The following is a 20,744-nucleotide window of genomic DNA, read 5'->3' as shown; positions in this document are numbered from 1 at the left end:
TAGCATGAAAATCAAAATTCTGAAAAGACTGCACTGCGCATAGTACAGGGACGTATTAACAATATCACAATTTAAGTAAATCGTTCATTCTAGGATATTCAGAACCAAAGTGACTTTGTAGTCTTAATGCAAGTAATAAATATTTGTGTATCTTTCTTGTTAAATTTCATGTGTACGTATTACGTGGATTGCCAAAAATACAAACACTTGTTTATAAAATCGAATGATCTTTAGAAACTAATATCTTTTTGTAAAATACCTGTACAACGTACTTTGTGAAATGTTATATAATTTCTATAACATGAAATAATTCATAAAATTTAGTATGTAAGATACGAATAAGAGATAATAATAATAAAGAAAATTTAAACAGTTTATAAGATTATGTATATAAATGGTATTACAAATTTATAGTTGAAATTTGTATTGCACTAGTATTTGTTAAATAATAATACTACGTTTAAATAAAGTGTAAGATTGTACGTCATTAGCTGTAATAAATAATGTTGATTTTAACCTGTAACGTAATACGTGTGAACGTAAAATTGATTTATTTATAAGTTATACATACCAATGCATGTCAGAATTCTTTCATATAACTTAATATACTAAGAAACAATAAACATTAATACAATTATTTCTTTTAAATAAATTTAAACGATGTTTATAAAAAAATAACGTACAGAAAAATATTGTGTTAACATTATTCGTTATTTGATCAAAGAACTAATTCAATTGATGTCGACATGTAAATAAGCGTTTTTATAAAAAACATAGAATATTTTAACAAAGATGTCTTATAAAATTTATTGATAAGTAACTGAACATCTATTGACAGAAACATTTAGGATCTGCCATGTGTCTTTATACATTCCTGTCTGTGGTCGTCTGCTGTGACGCGGAAGAAAATGGCGTCGAGTAGTGAAGTGCCGGTAGAAATCAACCAGAGTGGCATGTGCACAGCAGAAAATTCGGTAAGTTTTAGGAAAATATTTTTATGAAAGTAAAAAGAAAACATCTTAATAATATTACCAATGTATCGACGTTAGACGAACAACAGACGATACTTCATAAACTTCTGAAGAGAAGAAATGTTCAAATACCGTTTTTTGTCATAATAGTCCTCAGTGCAATTCAGAATCTCACCAATAAATTAATCATTTTAATTACATATTTTTAATTTATCCAAATGTACATCTGAAAAATAATTTTTAATAGTTTTTATACGTTCGTCAAGAGATAATGAAATATATTCAATTCTGTATATACATATATTAGTGGCAACACGTTAATATAGAAATGTGTGAGTAGAATCTCGACTGGTCATTCGATCTTAGACGCCATTCGTTTTGGCGGGCACGTGTGCGTTTTTCCAGTGTCGACCTAAACGAGTGTGTTCTACAAATTTCAACGTTTGAAATTTTTCTTTTCTTATTACTAATGAACAACATTGTAAATAATCTTTGATAATAATTCTTATTACATTTAAATGAAAGAAAAATTACCTCTTAATTTTCATTTGAAATAACAAAATTCGTATCACGTGTTCGTAGGTAACTGTAGGTCTTCTTCGCATCTTTAAAATTATTCGTAATAATTTATGATAAATCTATAACTAACATTTATATTTTAACTAGCAATACTCTGTGTCGCTAAATATTAATTTTAACATTATGCAACCGAGATCTTTTGGATGATAAAATCTTTGTATTTACTGTTGTTTCGGTAACATCAATTATAACTAAAATTTATTATATTAGACTTTTAAATTCATGTATATCGTTAACGATAATTCTTTGTGTTTTATATTATTGTAGGTATCAAAAATGGAATCCATGGAAGTAACAGAAACTACCTCTGCGTCAAACAAAGATGCAACTCCATCATCTTGTAGAGAATCTGTTTCTGTGGATGATATGACATCAAGAGATTATTATTTTGATTCGTATGCCCATTATGGAATTCACGAAGAAATGCTAAAGGATGAAGTGCGTACAGTGACTTACCGTAACTCAATGTACCATAACAAACATCTGTTCAAAGGCAAAACAGTCCTTGATATCGGTTGTGGAACTGGTATACTCTCAATGTTTGCTGCTAAAGCCGGGGCAACCAGAGTTATTGGTATCGAGTGTTCCAATATTGTTGAATATGCAGAAAAGATTGTAGAAGCAAACCAATTGTCGAATGTCATAACAATACTGAAAGGAAAAGTTGAAGAAGTTTCATTGCCTGACGGCATTGAAAAAGTTGATATAATTATTTCTGAATGGATGGGTTATTGTTTGTTTTACGAATCAATGTTAGATACAGTGCTTTTTGCTAGAGATAAATGGCTTCGTGAAGATGGTATGTTATTCCCTGACAAAGCAACTTTATTTATTTGTGGCATCGAAGATAGACAATATAAGGATGAGAAGATTAATTGGTGGGATGATGTATATGGATTTGATATGAGTAGTATAAGGAAAGTAGCTATTAGCGAACCTTTAGTGGATGTTGTGGATCCCAAGCAAGTTGTTACAAATGCATGTCTTATCAAGGAAGTTGATTTATACACTGTAACTAAGGCTGATTTGGAATTTTCGTCGCCGTTCACTCTACAAGTTCGCAGAAACGACTATGTTCAAGCACTAGTTACATTCTTCAACATCGAATTCACCAAGTGCCACAAACGTATTGGCTTTAGTACAGCACCGGAAGTACAGTATACTCATTGGAAACAAACTGTGTTCTACTTTGATGAATATATGACGGTCAAGAAAGGCGAAGAAATATATGGTGTGTTTTCAATGAAGCCCAATGCAAGAAATTACAGAGATCTGGATTTCAGCATTGAACTAGACTTTAAAGGAGAATTGTGCCAAGTACATGAAACTAATACTTACCGTATGCGCTGATGTCTATCCGATTATTCATCTTCTTCCTTTTATTTTCATGATTCATAACACTGTAATCAAATAGAAATCAAGACTTTGATTATCTCATTGGATTATATTAGATGATTTAATGAAATTTAATAGTACGGTACAATGAATGGTGTGACTTATTTAAATGTTTTTATCCTTGATTTTAAGAAGTTTAGATGCTTCCTGCTTGAGAATTATTAGAACGTCCAAAACCTTGATTAATCTAGTTAGAATTTACAATATTCAAGAGAATAAGATCAATATATAACTTAATCACAAACAATGTACATTTACAGAACATTATGTAAGAGCATATGAGAAGTATGGGTATTAGACAATTCCATGTTTTTACTTTTTTCCGTGACCACGTTACATTACACATTGGAATATTTTCTGCGATTGTCTTATGTGTAACTTATAATTTTCAATGATCGAATCGTAGTAATTTAATACTATATACGGTAAATTTATTAATTTGTTCAAAGGAATATACTACTTATTTACCACGTTTTGTACCGTATTCTTAAAACAGTTTTTTGATTAAATTCATGGCATGTAAAATATACACAATACTGTATTCCTGCAAATAGTTTAAAACTGCGTTATATTCTGTACAACAAATGAAAAACTTTAATATTATATTTTGTTAATTTGATAGTAAATTGAAATGTATTATTATTACTATTATTATCATTATCAACAGCAGCAACACCTTCCTGATATAAATACATACTTGATATCAGTGATATTTATTGTATTATGCTAATGTTTTTTGATCAAAACATTAATTTAATTTTTGTTCATAACATTTCAACTGTTAATACTGTTACAACAAAATTATGTTGCTTTTGTAAAGCAATGTTGATTTTGTAACAAGCATTTCTAAAAGATTTCTACACTTAAATATTGATTCAAATTTTGTTATTAATTCTACTTAGTATACATGTAAATTTTATATTTTATATATTCTTCTATATTATTCTAAATTGGTAATTGTCGTAACGTTGGAAATTAATTATTACATTTCTAATAAATTTGGAAGTAAGTGTATGTCCTGTACTTAGTTGATGATCACCCATTTTTTTTTTTTCAGAGCATACAAATGCCAAGTACTCTCTGATAATATTGTAAAAAATTAAATTTTTTAGCAAATAGTTTTGGTATAAAAGTGTATCAATCATTAAATCAAAGAAAGTAATCAACAAACAAAAAATTAATGTAATAAATCAGTCACTGCTTGTACATACTAAAAGTTTAAAAAAGAGGAAACAAGCATACCAGACACTGCAATCTCTCATGAAAGTTTTACACACCAATACACCTGGTGTATTTATTACAAATATATAAATTTTTCACATTTATTGTATAATTACAAACAACGTTTTCTCATCTTTCTTCTTATATACAGCTGAAGCCTAAATAATGATACAAATTATTGTTATTTAAATATAATTATTTGTAACTAAATAATATTTTATAACAAAATTTTGTACAACTCACTAAATAATGAAATATTTCCTTTCCTTATCAAGTTTTAGTTTACACAATGACATTGTTTAGCCATGTTTTTATTTTTAAAACCTATGTAATGTAGTGAAGAAACTTCAAATAATAATGAATTTCTACAAATAGCATAAATTTATTATGTAGCTAAACCCTTTAAACAATTAGCTAATTTCTGGGTTTTATAGTCAGTTCTCAATTGTATAAAATTCACCAAAACATTACGATCTAATGTTGCCTGTAATAAAAAAAATATTTATAATTAAATTCAGAGTCGGAAACTATATGTATATTCAAATCTTTACAACATACCAGTTGATCTCCTGTACAAACTTGCTTTAAGTTTTCTGGCTTAACTAGCAGTAAATTACAGAGAGCGTGTAAAGTATCAAACAAGGAGGTAACAAGATCAACTTCAAGTTCTTTAACACATTTTCGATATTCGTTCATATCGCAAATCGCACACATTGCGCCAGCAGAATTAAACTGAAATTGCTGTAAATGATCATAAATAACTTTGTGAAATCGTACTCCGAGTTCGGTTAGAACGTTATTTAAATTTTTCCCATCCAAGGTATTTCGAATATGTCGAATCATTCCAGTAACATATTGAACTACTGTCAAACAAGCTGGTGTACTTAAAGTATCTACATCACTTTCTGGTTTAAAGTCAGTTTTCCGTTGTTCATTTTGTAAATATACTTTCACCCAACCAATAATAGCATTTATGCTTCTATCTAATCCTGTTTCTAATTTCATTTCAATTTGTTCTAATACAACTTTCTTTTTTAACTTACAATCACCATGCTTTGGAGTCGATCTAAAAGAAAAAATTACATTGTAGATGGACATTGTATTAGTTCAATTGTAACATATATAAAAATGAACTTTACATAACAAGAGGTAATACACTGTCGTTAAACTGTTCTTCCAAAAGACGTACAATTGCATTACATTGTTTTACCACATTGAAGAAATGTATTTCAGGCTGTGTTCTACTTTCAGGAATTGGTACGCTTTGTAAACCTAATTCCAATGCATAATCAACGTGTTCACTTATTAAATACTGCAGTAAGATTTCCAAAATTTGTAATACATTTACTGGTATATCATCAGGTTTTGACAGCAACTGACACCTTTGGAAAGCTAGTTTACTTCTTTGTAATAAAGCAATTGCAAGTTCCTCTGATAAAAATGTCTCTCCACCATAATTCTCTATCTGAGCAATATTTATGTTAGTCCTTGCGCCTAAAACAGCTTGTAGATCTCTTCTCAATTCTTGAAAACCACCAGTCTGTAATTGCTTCTTCTGGTGATTTTTAGATTCATAGTATTCAATAAGAAGAGCTGCTGATTTTTCTCGAAATGCTTTTGTTTCAATGCTAAAATAATATATAAGTTAGTTTAACTTATTACAGATATATTACTTATTATAGTAACTTACATAATATAAGTGTCTAAATATTTTTGAAATATATTTCTAGTAAGTTTTGCAAGATATGTATCATCAGTACCCATATTAAATATTTTCAATTCTGTTGATAATTTCACAGTTCTTGTATACAAATCATACAAATTCTTCAGATATTTATCAGGATCTGTTTTGTCTGCCAATTTAGCAACTGCATACTTTTGAAGCCTTAAGTGATAGATATTTAACACAAACTTTGCCATTACCTGTTCAGGATTTGTAAATACCTGTTGCATTAATTTATTATATTTTGTACACATAGGTATTACATCTTGGAAAACATCCTTTCCACCAAATGAACCCATTTGACTTTGTTCTATAAATGCATCGATACATTGAGAATATCCTTTAAAATGTGCTAAAACTGATGCTAACTCTTTCATACGACTAGCATCTTCTCTATTGTGGGCTCTAACAAATTCTTCTATAAGATTTCTTTCAATTTCATCATATTTAACAGCAATCTTTTTCTTTGCATGTTCGAATTTTTCAGATGGCAATTCTTGTGAAATAAGATGAAGCTTTTGTATCACATCAGCTGCTTCGTCTAACTGTTGTGGAATACAAAATTTTTATTCCATATTTAATATGAATCATAATTATAAATATCAAATACACAAAATAAACATATGTACCGATGACTTATCTGTGAATATTGGATCTGTTAAAGGACCAGGACTTAAGAAATCTGAGAAATGTTTCATTAATTTCTGAGCCTCTACAGCTCTAGCCCTTGGCGTATTAACACTTTCCAACTGATCCCCTAAATGCAAAACCTTAGTAGCTACAAGATTTATTCTTTCATCTAATTGATGAAACAAATCAATAGAATGTTTATTTTTTTCTTGTAATTCAAGTATTTCGAGCATATGTCTTGCTTCCTCATCTTTTAATGCTGCTTCCAATTTATCACACTTCTTCTGTTGACGTTCCTGGAGAATTTGCAAATCTTTAATTGCTTGTAAAAATGTTTCATGCACTATTGTGGGATCAAAAAATGTTTTCCCACTGTCTTTCACAGTATCATTGACTGTCCTCCAAGCAAGTCTTTCAACAAATTCTTCTGGATCAAAGGGATCCTAAAGGAACATATTGTTAGGCAAAATATTATCATAAATCATTGTACGAATTAAAAATACAAATGACATTTTTTAATTTACCTGTTCTAATTCCTTCATGTATTGTTGCATCATTTTGATGGAATTTGGATGACAGAACTATCAAAATAAGGTTATCACGTTGCTATGAGATGAAGAGATATTGATTCAATCATTAAAACATTGAATAAAAATAAGTAAAAATTCATTTAAAAAAGTATTATTAATCATTTATTAAGAGTCATAATTGTGTAAAAGTTGTTTTATCCCTGGATCATATAACAGTCCGTATACACCTTTCTCGCCTTCTTTACATCAGTCAGTGACTATCTATAGTCACTGCATCAGTGCACATCAGTGACTACAGATCTACACATCCAACAAGAATTAATATGCCGATATATACATACATACAAACATGCATATGCCTTGCCTTGGGGTCTTGAATTTGTGCCTCGAGATCGAGCACCATCTGCTCTATCCTGGAATAAAAATGTAAACCAGTACGCAATACAACAATCTAACGTAAGTTGACGGTAACAGCAGATTGCTTCGATATTTCACTGATACTAGATGAAAGCTTCATTATAGAGCCTTTGGTGACGTCACTCGTTAATTATAAATTAATTGCAAAATTAAATTGTAACTACAAAGACACAATTTTGATTCCCATAGATGCTATTTTTTAGAAATCGGTCAAATAATTGTTTGACAAACTTATATTTTAAAAAGACCGCCACAAAACGGAGTAAAACTACTCAATGACTTACCGACCGATCATACGAAGCAGGGAAACACTGGCGCCATCTATCTCGAATCAGCAGAAACCATTTGTCTACTAGTTTCAGCAATTTTCGGATAGATGGCGCTGGTGTTCCCCTGTATGTGGCAGCCAATGTCGATAAGGAAGATTAGTCAAGATTATTCTCACCGCCACCTTTGTCGAACTATGTTTATTATTCATTTGTTATATTTAAAACAAATTGGAATTAATTTTATGAATGTTTATTCCTCCAAGAGCCTTTAAACCCAAAAGACGTGTATACCATTATATTAACAATTTCAAATATATTATTATAATTAATACGCAATTCATTCAATTTAAATGTCGAAAAGTGACGTAGAATAGCATGCCGTTAGTTGGATGCAATAAGAATTACAATACTGAGGTGGCGCTGAAACCAGTTTCTGTTCGGCCTAATTTTCAATGAAGCGTTGACTGTTTTACCGACGCGGAATTCGAAGTTCAGCCTCGACGCTCGCATCACCTTAATGATTGAGAAATCTGAATTGCTTATTGTTCTATATTGTATCGATACTTCGTTACAACGCCAATGTTGATATTTGAAGTTAATTTCAGATTGAAACTTTACAATTCTGTCATAAAATCGTTATTTTTATCAGTAACGGTATTGATAGATGGCTGCAAATAAGATGATTATATAGTGATGCAAAGACATTTGAAGCTACAAAATTATACAATTGTATTACTGTTTGTTTTGTGTAAGACAATTTGTTAACGATCTTCAACTCATACCTTTGATATTATATTTACACAAGAAAATATGTCAGACAATATGCAACGAGATAAACCTGAATTATTAACAGCCAAAGAAAAGAAAGAACTAGAAGAAATGAAGAAAGAACTTTTAGGTAATAAACTATAATTTTTTTTATCAAAAATCTATTATCTATTAATGTAATTAATCTTATAGTTTCTATAGTTATAGTAATACAATAACTTTTGCTTTTTATAAAGTACTACATTTAAAAAGAAAGGGCTATTTATGTTGTAGATATGAAGATGTATGAAACAGGGTATACATACAAGCATATGAAACAAATTCTAGGTGTTATAAATGAATCTAAAAATATGGCAAATATGTCAAATGATGAAAAAAATGTACGAAAGGTTAGTTTATTGAAAATCAGTTGATAGTTTACTTGTTGTTCACTTGTGATAAAAAGTGAAAGATAAACATTTTAACAAAACGTGTAATTTTTACCCTTATAATTTTTAGGAGTTATTACATTCTCCTAATAATTGTACCCGAGATGTAATGCCCAAGACAAATTTAACTCAAGAATTGGAAATTCAAGAACATAACGATACATCTCAATCAATACATTCGTATAGACCTAATCGTGCATCTCCCATAAGAGAACAAATGTTTGCTCATGGTTGTAGCAGTCCTGATCTTGAACCTGTCATGAATGAATCAAGAAACTCTATGTACAGAAGCAAAAATGTAGACGCTGAAAATATGTTTGTTAAATTACAAGATAATTCAAATACAAGAGATAATTATATTCATAACATGAATAGATATATTTCATTGAAGTCAAAAAGCTCTTTACAAGATTCTGATATTATAAATAGTATACAAATGAAAATGGATACACATTCTGAATGCGAGCAGAAATTGGATAGCTGGCAAATTAATCCACTCGATTCGTATGTTAGCGAAAATGATGTGCCTTTGCAAGAACCGAATCGGCCTGTTGTTCAAGATCGCATGCCATTTAGATTATGCAAAGAAGCACGGACACCCGAGATGCTTGAAAAATTACTGCCTGCATTAAACATTCATTTGAAAGAAACGGCAGAATTGTGGCATAGTTGGCATCGTACTACCGATACTAAGTTTCAGTGGGGGTCACCCATTCAGGTGGGTACCTCCGTACAATCCATTTCATACAGATCGTATCATTAATGAATCTCAGAAAACACAGGTTTTTTAAAATATATAATTACAATTTTCTTAATGCAACATTGTGCCATGAATATTACAGTTAATCGTAAGCATACCTACTTGTTGAGTTTACATTTTTAGTTAAACTATTTTTTCCAGTAAAGTGTATAATCATTTATTGATGTAACATTGGTGTAAAAACTATTCGATATATTTTTTTTTATAATTAGTGAGATCACAGTTGTGATAAAATTTAACTAATATATTGTAGATATCTTTACTGATCCAATTTGCATATTTTTTATTTGCATATACGTTGATAAGAAAATTCAAGAGAAGTATAATTAATGCTTTGTATAAAGATATAATTCAAGTTCATGATTGATGTTTCTTATGAAAGTTGTAAATTTTGCATCTATACAAACACATGTATACATAAGTGTTTATAACGAACAGTAATTAAAATTGTAAGCAACAAACAATTTTTGAATAAATCGTATTTCTGTAAAAAAAAAGAAAAACAATAGAGTAGTTGTCCATTTTATTTTATCTGATATAATTCTAATCCTTCTTTCAACATTTCTGTAGGTGGGGCTTACTAAAGATAGTTCGAATAGAAAATTATTAACAAATAGTAAGACTGAACAAAATCAAATGGAAAACATGAACAAACGTAATAGTGAACGAGCTAATAAACGTAAATCAACTTTGGTTTTGTCTTCTTCTAATACAGAACAGTGTAGCAATGATGAAGATGAGAAAATAGTTAAAAGACCGAAAATTCGATCACAGGAAGACATAAACAAAGTATTGTATTCGTACAGAGATGACTGCCCTGTTATCAGCGGTGAAAACGATCAAAATTTAACCAATGATAATGTTAACAAAGATTTTGATAATGTAGAAATTGATAATTGTGAAATAGAACCTACAAGAAAAGCCGAGGAACGTTTATCTCCGGAATTAGTGCCCTTATATCCAAGAAGAATTATGCCTCCAAATGTTAGAAAAACTATTAATAAAAAGAAGGAACATACTAACGTAACGCCCACCTGTTCATTAGCACATAGTAGCAGTGAAACGCAAAGTGCCATAAGTTCAACGTCCAAAGAGAATAATAATATACTTACTGATGAAGAAATTCTTATAGAATTAGAAAAGGATAATATCCGTGATAATATTAAAACAACATTAGAGAATGTAAAAATTAAACCACTACCAATTAAAGGTCTTTCACGAAGATTAAAGAACCAATGTATGGTTTTGGAGCAAATTAAGCTTGACGAACAAAAACAAATAGAAGTTGTAGAAAAAGAGGCTAAAAGAAAAGAAATTGAAGAAAGGAAAAAGAGAGAAAAATTTTATAAAAAACAAGTTAATGAAATGCAAAAAAGGGAGAAACAAAAAGAAGAGGAAGAGAAGTTCAGAGAAGAAAAGAGCAAAAAATGGAAAAATGTAGTAGATATGAAGTATCAAAAGAAAAATAACAAAAATAATAAAGAAACATTAGAAAACATACAAGATGGAAATAAACTTTATGAAACAATGGAGGAAAACGAATTGTTGCAGGTAACATTTTTTTACATTAAAAAAAAAAAGAATAATATGTATATTATTTTAAATAATATATGCATTACTCTTTCAAGGACAATGATACTTTTGAAATTGAAGGCGTGGAAGTTGTAGAGAATGATTCAACAAATAATATAGACTGTCCTATATGTAATAAATCTTTTCCGACTGATGAAATAGAAACACATGCTGCTGGATGTGAACAATATATAACTGAAAACGAATATGAAAATACTTCACATTTAAAAAATAAAACGATACCAATGAATAGTAATAACTCTGAAATTCTTGAATGTAATGTTTGTTCAAAGTTTAAAACAACTAGTGGAATAGATTATGAAGACCATGTTAATAAATGTTTACTAAGACATGAAGAACAATCGGTTCAGGGTATTTATTTTTTCTTAATTTTTCAAAATTATTACACTTTTGTAAATAGAATCATACTTTGCATAAGTTAACGATACATTTTTTTCAGAGCATACAAGTGCTGACATTAACAACGTCCCTAATTCGCCTATTCGTTGTTATCGGCCAATTAGTGAACAAACTGATTCATATATAGATTACAGAAAACAGTTTCTTTCAAATAACAAAACACAAACACATTCCAGTAAAAAACGAAAACGTTAATAGATATTACTTCTGTCTCTATATTGTAGATATGCTTTTATTTGTTAATAACAAAAATTGTGTATTGCTGTAATGATAATATTATATCATTTAAATGCAGCATAAAAGAGATACAATCATAATACGAAGCATAAAATCTAAGCTTTTCGTTAGAAAAAAGGATATAGAATACAAATTCTAATTAGTATCTTTTATATGTGTCATAACATTCCGTGTTTTGCAACTCTTTACATGTGTCATTATCCCTTTTTTTGTTATAAACTTATTTATTACTTCATGTTAAAATTGAATTAAAATGCTTCTAGAAATCAAATTGTAATAACAAGATAGAAGCTAAATTGATAAATTTTGGGTCATTAAAAAAATTAGTAGATATTTTTATATATACTTATGGAACTGATTTAAAATATACGCACAGAAAACTTAAATAATTTAATGAATTACAAGTTCTTGTTAAAATACGTGCAGTATGCATTTGAAGCAAATGTATACCTAATTGTATTGATTTCACCTTTTGTAAGTCACATATTTGTACTATATAATAAAATGTATTTTTATATGAGTAATAATTCTAATTTTTGAATAAATTACTATATTTATATATTTTGATCTAATTTATCTTAAACCAATTAAAGAAATGTCATAATAATTTTTGAAAACAAATTATCCTTTTGATAATCATTTTGATATTAAAAATCAAGATCTCAAAGTAATATATTTCAATCTATTATGATAAGCAAGATCATGAATACACAGTTGAAACAAACAAGATAAGATATTTAATACAGTTTAAATCTATGTTATAAATATACAGAGCTTGTAAAAATAATTGCCATAAAATTACAAAGCTAGGAGGAGTATCCAGTTCATATAACATTATTCTCAAAAGCAAACATTATGAAGATAGTTTTCCAGTTCTTGTTGGGAATATTTGTAATTAATAATAGTGTTTTATCCATAACCTTAGATGGATCATGGATAGGTATTAGTAAATGTATTATATTCAATAATTTTTTATCAGATTTATTATATTATTACATTTTATTTAGGTAAAATTATGGCTCATGACAAAAGGGATGGTAAGAATTTCTATGAACAAAAATTGAGTGTAACAAATTGCAATATTCTCAATAATATATTATTTTTGTAGAGATTACATTTCCTGCAACTGTACCAGGTGGAATATACACAGATTTGAATAAAGCAAATATTATACCAGACAATTTTATTACAAATAATGATATAAAAAATCGTTGGGTTGGTAATCAGTCAGTTATCTATAATAAAAATTTTTATGGTAATTATTTAATAATATTTTTCATATAAGACTACACAAACTGATACTGACACTAAAATTTATATCACAGTTAATGATGCTTTACTAAGTGCCCCTAAAGTAATACTCATCTTTCATGGTGTGGATACATTTGCTACAATTTTTTTAAATAATGAAAAAGTTGCAGAAACATCAAATATGTTTTTGCAATATACATTTGATGTAAAACATTACTTAAAAGTAAGTAATTCAACTTCTTATAAATACTTATACAGAATTCGTGATTTTACATTTATTTTTAGAAGGGAGAAAATTTGCTACAAGTTTCCTTTTCTTCTGCTGTTAAAATAGCTGAATCATTATACAATGAGCAAGCATCAAAATATATTATTCCCCCAGTATGTGTTCCAAATGATTACAATGGAGAATGTCATGTAAATCACATAAGAAAAATGCAAGCAAGTTTCTCTTGGGACTGGGGTCCAGCCTTTCCATCAATGGGCATATGGTATATCCAATTCATTCATTTTGCACATATGATCTATTATCACATATCAACTGAATAATATTCTAGGAAAGGTGTAGAATTAATTCCCATAAATGAGATTTATATCACTGATGTTACAACAGATATTTATAAAGAGGAAGATTTTTGGAACATTGTAATAACAGTATTAATTGATAGTACTTCTCAAAAAAGTGATCAACCTATACCTTGTCATATCTTTTCCGTACTTCGTATCAATGAACAATTAAGCGTTTATAATTCTACTAATTTTGATATAAGTACGAAAAATGAACATCTAGAAACAACTGTTCTTCTTAAAGTCCCTACAGTAAGTTATTAATATTGAAACATATTATTGTTTGTATTTATTTTTAATTTAATACGTTATTATTTCATGTTATAGAAATTTATAGATAACTGGTGGCCAAATGGTTATGGCAATCAAACTCTTTATTCATTAAATATAACTGCATTTACACCTACTGATATAAAGAAGAAAACAGTTAGAATTGGATTCAGAACAGTAGAACTTGTACAAAAACCTCTTGAGAAGGGATTGAGCTTTTATTTTCAAATAAATGGTGTACCAATGTTTGCAAAGGGTAGCAATTTCATTCCAGCTAGCATCTTTCCTGAGCTAAGTGCTAAACCAGAAACAATTGAACATTTATTAACATCTGTTAAACAAGCAAATATGAATATGCTTAGAGTATGGGGTGGTGGTCTATATGAATCTGAATTATTTTATGATCTGGCTGATAAATATGGAATCATGATTTGGCAAGATTTTATGTTTGCATGTGGAATGTATCCTACTGCACCAGAATTTCTTAAATCAGTTAAGGAAGAAGTAATACAAAATGTACGAAGATTAAAAAATCATCCCAGCATTGTTGTCTGGGCTGGAAACAATGAAAATGAGGCAGCTTTGTATGGAAATTGGTATGGAACTGGAACTAAACCAGTATACAAAACCGATTATATCAAACTTTATGTAGATGTGATCAAAAAGACAGTGAATCAATTAGATTTAACGCGACCCTTTGTAGAATCTAGTCCTAGCAATGGATTATATACAGAGCAGTATAATTATATTGGAGAAGATCCATATTCAAATTTCTATGGAGATGGTAAAATATATTTCTTCTATTTCAGCATGGAAACAGAGTGTACTTTTAACTAAGATACATATATTATTGTTTTAGTTCATTACTACAATTATATCAATAATGGATGGGATGTACACCAATATCCCCGTTCAAGATTTTCATCCGAATATGGATTTCAATCACTGCCATCAATTTATACTATGTTACCAGTTGTAGAAAAATTGGATGATTTAAATTTAGACAGTGACTTTATGAAACATCGTGAACACTTGCCATTAGGAATATCATATTTAAAGACTCTTATTTCCCAGAATTTTAAATTACCTGAGACTCAAAATAACGTAACTGATTTTATATACTATATATATTTAAGTCAGATTAATCAGGCAGTATCTGTAAAAATACAAACAGAGTTCTACCGACAATCAATGTCGGAATTAAACGAAATTGGAGAAGGAATGACAATGGGTGCTTTATATTGGCAATTAAACGATGTTTGGCAAGCTCCATCTTGGTCTTCTATAGGTAATTATATATGAAATCTAAATTTATTTCAATATCACTAATATCATATCAATAATATTGTTTTCAGATATTAATGGACGATGGAAGATGCTTCATTATTATGCTGCAGAGTTTTTTGCACCTATTATAGTTACTTATTATGTTAGAAATATGGATCTTTCATTTTATATCGTTTCTGACAAATTACATCCAATAACAAATACTACTTTGGAAGTGAATCTTTATACAACAAATAGTATGAAACCCATAAAATCATATACTTACTATAACATAACTATAGTAAGTACATAATAAAAATGTATATTAATCTATGTATATAAAAAAGGAGGATGATTGATGTAATTTATTTATGAATATTTTCTAGAAAGCAAATGCAGTAACAAAAATTCATCAAAATTTACTTAAACATTCATGGATATTGAACTCCACATTACTTAGCGAATGTCAATATGGTAATAGTGGCAAAAATAATTGCATTACGACACTTACCTTAAAGGACAAAACTGGATCTGAAATAGCTCCAAGGAATTACATATATCCAACTGGTGTTTTCAAAACTGCTGCATTACCAATTGCAAATGTTTCTGTAAGTCTATACTTGAATCTACAAAAAACAAATAGAAAATTAATCGTTTTCATCTCGAAATCATATTTTAGGTCACAGTGAACAATTATCATTTACCTGGAAAATATTTTAATTATCCAGACATCGAGTTTGAGTTAACTACAAACAACATAACATTTTTTGTATGGTTGGAGACGAGCAATATTTGTGGTCATTTCTCAGAAAATGGTTTTCATATGTTTGAAAGTAATAAAAAGATCGTCTTCCATGCATGTGAAGCAATTACACCAAAAATATTTAAAGAAAATTTAAACATTACTACTCTTTCTGATATAAATATAAATAAGAAGATGTCAATTTTACTGTAATTAATTAAAGATTCCTTATTAAGGTTTAGTGGCTTTGAGGGAAATATATATCATGATGTAAATAAATTTCGAATCCAACAAGAACACTAAGTATAATCAAAATTATGCTAATTGCTAAGTACACCAAATTTGACATGTTGGTTGTAAACTAGTAAATTTATCTTTATGTATTAACGAATCTTAATTAAGTTTATTGATCGTTGTTTAATTACATGTAAAACTTTTTTAAGCAAAATAAAAGATTAATAATACTGAAGTTAGTATATTATTTTATATATCAAAACAAACGAGTTATATACAATATTTATAATTAACACAATTAAAGATATACACACATTTGTTATATACATATATACATGTATATGTATCTTTTTTATAAAAAAACATCTTAACAATTGCAAGCTTTAAACATGGAAGATATTATCATTATCTTCTATTGAATTTTTATATCTATATATAATATTAAAAATTGTGAAAGATTAGGCTTGTAAATGGATATAACAGTATTCCTATATTAATAAGCGTAAGCTGAAATTTTTTATCATATATTCTATCAACTTTCCTTAATCTCATTTTTGTAAAATATTAATAAAAAAAAAGCGATTATTATATAAACTTTTTTGTTAATGAATGCTCTCAAAGACTAGATAAAGCTATCATTTTTCAAAATACATACCTAGGGAAATGGGTATTTTTAAATAGGATTTGTAAGAATCAGACTTTGTATTATTAGTTTCATCTAAGAATTAGTAAAATGTTAGCATTTAGTAATATAACTGTATGAATTCGAATTTCGTTGCGCAGATCTTTTAACTTTTTGCTACTAATTACTTATGGATAGAACAACTTTTTTCTAACGTTAATGTTTAATTTCAGGATAGGCGGGCATAACTTCTGACGGTGACTGAAGATAACGACGGCTTAAATTGATTGCTACCATTATACAGCATAGTAATAAAGGACCAAATATTGCTCCTTCTACTCCCAAACAAAATATTCCACCTGCGATTGAAAGACCAGTAAGGTATGGATGTCCACCACTATAATGAAAAATGTTTTAGTTAGATCAATAGTAATCGAAGAAGAAAAATCGAGAAGTAAAAAAAATCAAATACCCTTTAATTTCTTTGTAGAATTCAGTTACAACAATATTACAAGCAAGAAAGTGGAACATAAAAAATACAATTGCAATCATAGGTCCTTGAGTAAACCAAAGTTCCAGAGTAGCCGGGATGCAAGCAAAATATGCATCCAAAAATGGTACAGCACCAAGTATAGTTGCAAAAGTTGATGGTAAGTAAACAATTTTTACTTGGAATAAGTTATGTATAAACCACGTCCACATGCCAAAGAAAGAAGCAAGTTTAAATGTTGCAGCAAATACTCCAATTACTGCTTCTTGTAATGCAATAGCAAATCTACAAAAATATAAAAGTATTTTTTTGTCTATTCCAATTAATGTGGCACTATAGTTTCATTGTTATGCATAGTTCAACATACCCCTCGATATGAAGAGTGCTTGTTAATACAGAAAATAGATTTGATAAAAAATTCTATAATACAACGATATAAAATATCATAAGTAAGAAATTAAAAAATTTACCTATGACAACTAATAGGACTAAACACCGTAGTAAATTCGATGGGTCTGTAAGTTTTATTGCTAGAACTAAGAAGATAAAACAGCGTCGTGAAGAATACCACCTTTAAATAAAAGAAAATTTCTATTATAAAATATGTTTCAAGTTACACACGTTTTTTATAATTAATTATTTACCATGCTGAGAGCAAAATTAAGTACCGCCGATCCACTCATAAGTATAATATAAAATAACTCTGTAAAGATTGTTAGTATCACAGACATGTTGCCCTTAACGATACTCCAAATCGAATCCAACACCGACATAAAGGTTCCAATATTTTCTTTTATAAAGTTTTGTATACTGGTCACGTTAAACAATTCTATTAAAAAAACACACACACATTAAGCGAATGGTTGTAATTATTATATTTAAATCTATTAATTTCCATCTTACGTAGAGGTGTTTTTCCAAAACTGTCTGTAAAACTTTCCCATACTGAATAGGCCGCTGCGACATCCACGGTAGGCCCAATTAATTCTGAATGTTCATTAGACATCATCCAAGCTTGATAAAGTCTATCCCAAAGCTCTAACACCTTCTTCTCCACTTGATCAGCTTTTGCAGAATCTAAATCTTTTACTAAACTTTTTATCTATATTAAAAAGTATATATTATAATAAGAAAAATGATTCAACAATTAAGAAAATATATTTGTGTCTTACTCCATCGGAAATAGCACTTCGTCCATACGTATAGGCATTATCTAAGACACTATTAACTGAATCTTCCCAGTGTTCTGGTAACCAATCAATATCTGGATTATTCATTAAGGATGAATTGAGTATTTCTCCAGTAATTTGAATAAGATGTATACCTTCTGTATAAACCTATGGAAATGATAATTTATAATAATTGTTTGTAAAATATTTCAAATATTGTTTGCATTAATACCTGTATTGTTATAAAAATGGACGTACAAATTATAAATATAATTAATCCAAGAATCACAGCAATTGTTGCCACAGAATTGACCGAGGCTTTTAAGGCTTTTGTTAACTTTTCATCAATTATTATTCCAACTTTATATAAACCTCTAATGTTAGCTGGCAAAAGGGCTTGATGACGTTCTATAAACCAGTTTCTAAGAATTTCTATAATGATATTGCATTGATTCCTTATCATTTTCCACAATCCAAAATAAATACCAAGTTGTTTAATGATGTATAAAGCTATAGGAATAATTGAAATATATATCATCCATCTATGTTTCCAAAGAAGCATACCAATGCAAGCATATAGTGCTCCGTACATGTACTTGTCGGTATCAACTTCGTCGTTTTCCATATCTATAGACATTCGTAATTCAGTTTTTAATCTTTTCAAGAAATAGCGGTCGCGTAACGACATATAACCAGAAGGAACATTATATGTAGATCGTAATTTATGTATTGATGGTGAATTATCTGCATCCAGTGACATTGATTTCTTAGATAATTTCATAAAACTAGGATCTGTCAATGCTGAAGCAGAAGTGATTTTTTTAATTTCTCCAATTTCACCACTTTCGTTAGCATCTCTAATTTCCTTTTTAATATTCTCTATAGGGCTTTTGCTCCTTAACGGAGGTAGCGTATCTTCTGTCACAAATGTAATTACATTATTTGTTAATGTAAAACGTATTGCCTCCATGAACGTCATGGAATGACCATCCAATTCTTGGTTTTCCATAACAATTGCTACCTCATAAATAAATCCAACCAAGTATAATACTTGCAGTGCTATAAATACAATAGTTTGATAAGCACCCAATATATTAGAAACATATAAACTAATCATAAACCATATGACAAACGAGGTGTAACGAAAATGGATGGAATTCTGTGGTGTCCAATAAATATATAATATAGATAAATATCCCATGAGTACAATAATTATCTGCAAAAAAAAGTACATAACTTTAATATATTGACATTAGACATTTGGTAAGATATATTTCTTAAATGTATAGAAATTACCGTATAGGTACTGCATGTTGTTATAAAAAATCCAAAAATAATATTAAAAGCTATACATATTCTCCATATCAGACAACTTAATATAGTAGGTGTATAATGATATACACACAGAATCAATGATCCCAACAAAAAAGTAGCGGAAATATATTTAATGTGTTTCCATAAAAATGATCCTAAATCATCAGAAATTTTGTCTACTATTTGGATAGGTAGTAGCATTAAATTTATAAACAGAGGTGTGTGAGACGTTTCGGTTTTTTCAAACCATGATTGTACAATAGTTGTTAACGAATGTTTGAAAGGGAATAAAACAGAACCACATAGCAGAGCCCAAATTAAAGGTTTTATAAATGGACTCAGTATAATGTACAATCCGTACCCGGCTGCTGAAACCAAGCACAAAAGAAACAGTGCGACAGCATTATAAATGCCTTGTTTTAAAGCTTTTTCATGACCCGCACTGAAATTTGACAGCATGTTAAAAAGGTTATCCATCGGCGATAACGTACTATGCATTCTATATACGTAATCTTCGTTTAGCGCTTATTATTTAATTTTCAAGTTTCTTATTATCGCACTTATCTCGTTCGGTTAAGATTATTCTAAAATAATAGTTAAAGAGTTATACTTGATTGAAAATAATAAGAATTAAGAAATATATAAGATACAAAGTGATAAGTTACAAATATTAGACAACACTTTGGAGTGCTTTATGCGGAATGCGGTATGGTGCATGCACGGTTTCGATTGGTTTCGATTGGAGAAAAGGGGAAAGAATGATATCAAAATAATTCGATAACAGATCAATTATACTTGAAAATTCTTTCCTTTTCTTTATAAATTATATGACATATAATTTAGAGAAACTTTTAAATAAAATTATCAATTCAATTAAGGCGAAATTTAAAAACTACCAC

General features: G+C 28.9%; 4 protein-coding genes across 10 annotated transcripts; 2 read left to right on the top strand and 2 right to left on the bottom strand.

Annotated features, from left to right (window-relative positions):
• The first annotated feature begins 56 nt into the window (after window positions 1–56).
• Art1 (arginine methyltransferase 1) lies at window positions 57–3,999 on the top strand. 6 transcript variants are annotated; one of them, XM_034321499.2, is made up of 3 exons: window positions 57–132; window positions 839–974; window positions 1,818–3,999. In XM_034321499.2, exons 2-3 carry the CDS (start codon window positions 909–911, stop codon window positions 2,898–2,900), a joined length of 1,149 nt encoding a protein of 382 aa, XP_034177390.1. In that variant the 5' UTR covers window positions 57–132; window positions 839–908; the 3' UTR covers window positions 2,901–3,999. The 6 variants fall into 6 exon arrangements, with proteins under 6 accessions (XP_034177390.1, XP_034177392.1, XP_034177391.1 ...); XM_034321501.2 differs by having other exon boundaries at window positions 110–128; XM_034321500.2 differs by lacking the exon at window positions 57–132 and adding an exon at window positions 154–172.
• Sec10 (Exocyst complex component Sec10) lies at window positions 3,980–7,382 on the bottom strand. The gene is made up of 7 exons (XM_034321488.2): window positions 7,044–7,382; window positions 6,519–6,962; window positions 5,857–6,434; window positions 5,306–5,794; window positions 4,725–5,232; window positions 4,410–4,650; window positions 3,980–4,324 (listed from the first exon to the last, which is right to left on the bottom strand). The coding sequence occupies exons 1-6, from the start codon at window positions 7,074–7,076 to the stop codon at window positions 4,552–4,554; spliced, it is 2,151 nt and encodes a 716-aa protein (XP_034177379.1). The 5' UTR covers window positions 7,077–7,382; the 3' UTR covers window positions 3,980–4,324; window positions 4,410–4,551.
• Window positions 7,383–8,232: 850 nt separating this feature from the next.
• On the top strand, window positions 8,233–16,229 carry beta-Man (beta-mannosidase). Its single transcript, XM_034321069.2, has 15 exons — window positions 8,233–8,633; window positions 8,777–8,892; window positions 9,002–9,649; window positions 10,262–11,242; window positions 11,320–11,635; window positions 12,928–12,957; window positions 13,029–13,175; window positions 13,246–13,394; window positions 13,457–13,662; window positions 13,729–13,990; window positions 14,066–14,792; window positions 14,868–15,296; window positions 15,364–15,575; window positions 15,661–15,882; window positions 15,954–16,229. Exons 1-15 carry the CDS (start codon window positions 8,546–8,548, stop codon window positions 16,227–16,229), a joined length of 4,809 nt encoding a protein of 1,602 aa, XP_034176960.2. The 5' UTR covers window positions 8,233–8,545.
• Window positions 16,230–16,694: 465 nt separating this feature from the next.
• On the bottom strand, window positions 16,695–20,621 carry LOC117602791 (transmembrane protein 245). 2 transcript variants are annotated; one of them, XM_034321257.2, is made up of 9 exons: window positions 19,828–20,621; window positions 18,764–19,747; window positions 18,535–18,699; window positions 18,266–18,464; window positions 18,007–18,191; window positions 17,833–17,933; window positions 17,730–17,747; window positions 17,345–17,647; window positions 16,695–17,269 (listed from the first exon to the last, which is right to left on the bottom strand). In XM_034321257.2, the coding sequence occupies exons 1-9, from the start codon at window positions 20,341–20,343 to the stop codon at window positions 17,089–17,091; spliced, it is 2,652 nt and encodes an 883-aa protein (XP_034177148.1). In that variant the 5' UTR covers window positions 20,344–20,621; the 3' UTR covers window positions 16,695–17,088. The 2 variants fall into 2 exon arrangements, with proteins under 2 accessions (XP_034177148.1, XP_034177149.1); XM_034321258.2 differs by lacking the exon at window positions 17,730–17,747 and having other exon boundaries at window positions 16,696–17,269; window positions 19,828–20,616.
• Window positions 20,622–20,744: the final 123 nt, after the last annotated feature.

The sequence above is a fragment of the Osmia lignaria genome, chromosome 12 (genome assembly GCF_051020975.1).
Source record: "Osmia lignaria lignaria isolate PbOS001 chromosome 12, iyOsmLign1, whole genome shotgun sequence".
Classification (NCBI taxonomy): Eukaryota; Metazoa; Arthropoda; class Insecta; order Hymenoptera; family Megachilidae; genus Osmia; species Osmia lignaria.
Note: the sequence above shows the minus strand (reverse complement) of the source record. Positions and strands in the feature narration are given on the sequence as shown.

What these genes read in the sequence shown, in the direction of transcription:
- Art1 (XM_034321499.2), top strand. Translation starts at nt 909, where the DNA reads ATGGCGTCGAGTAGTGAAGTGCCGGTAGAAATCAACCAGAGTGGCATG. An exon ending in TGTGCACAGCAGAAAATTCG is followed by an intron (nt 975 to 1,817) that starts GTAAGTTTTAGG and finishes ATATTATTGTAG; the next exon opens with GTATCAAAAATGGAATCCAT.
- Sec10 (XM_034321488.2), bottom strand. Translation starts at nt 7,076, where the DNA reads ATGATGCAACAATACATGAAGGAATTAGAACAG. An exon ending in TATTCACAGATAAGTCATCG is followed by an intron (nt 6,435 to 6,518) that starts GTACATATGTTT and finishes ATTCCACAACAG; the next exon opens with TTAGACGAAGCAGCTGATGT. An exon ending in AGTGTATTACCTCTTGTTAT is followed by an intron (nt 5,233 to 5,305) that starts GTAAAGTTCATT and finishes TTTTTCTTTTAG; the next exon opens with ATCGACTCCAAAGCATGGTG.
- beta-Man (XM_034321069.2), top strand. Translation starts at nt 8,546, where the DNA reads ATGTCAGACAATATGCAACGAGATAAACCTGAATTATTAACAGCCAAA. An exon ending in AGTGGGGGTCACCCATTCAG is followed by an intron (nt 9,650 to 10,261) that starts GTGGGTACCTCC and finishes ACATTTCTGTAG; the next exon opens with GTGGGGCTTACTAAAGATAG. An exon ending in AGGAAAACGAATTGTTGCAG is followed by an intron (nt 11,243 to 11,319) that starts GTAACATTTTTT and finishes TACTCTTTCAAG; the next exon opens with GACAATGATACTTTTGAAAT.
- LOC117602791 (XM_034321257.2), bottom strand. Translation starts at nt 20,343, where the DNA reads ATGCATAGTACGTTATCGCCGATGGATAACCTTTTTAACATGCTGTCA. An exon ending in CAACATGCAGTACCTATACG is followed by an intron (nt 19,748 to 19,827) that starts GTAATTTCTATA and finishes TTTTTTTTGCAG; the next exon opens with ATAATTATTGTACTCATGGG. An exon ending in TTAATTTTGCTCTCAGCATG is followed by an intron (nt 17,934 to 18,006) that starts GTAAATAATTAA and finishes TTTTATTTAAAG; the next exon opens with GTGGTATTCTTCACGACGCT.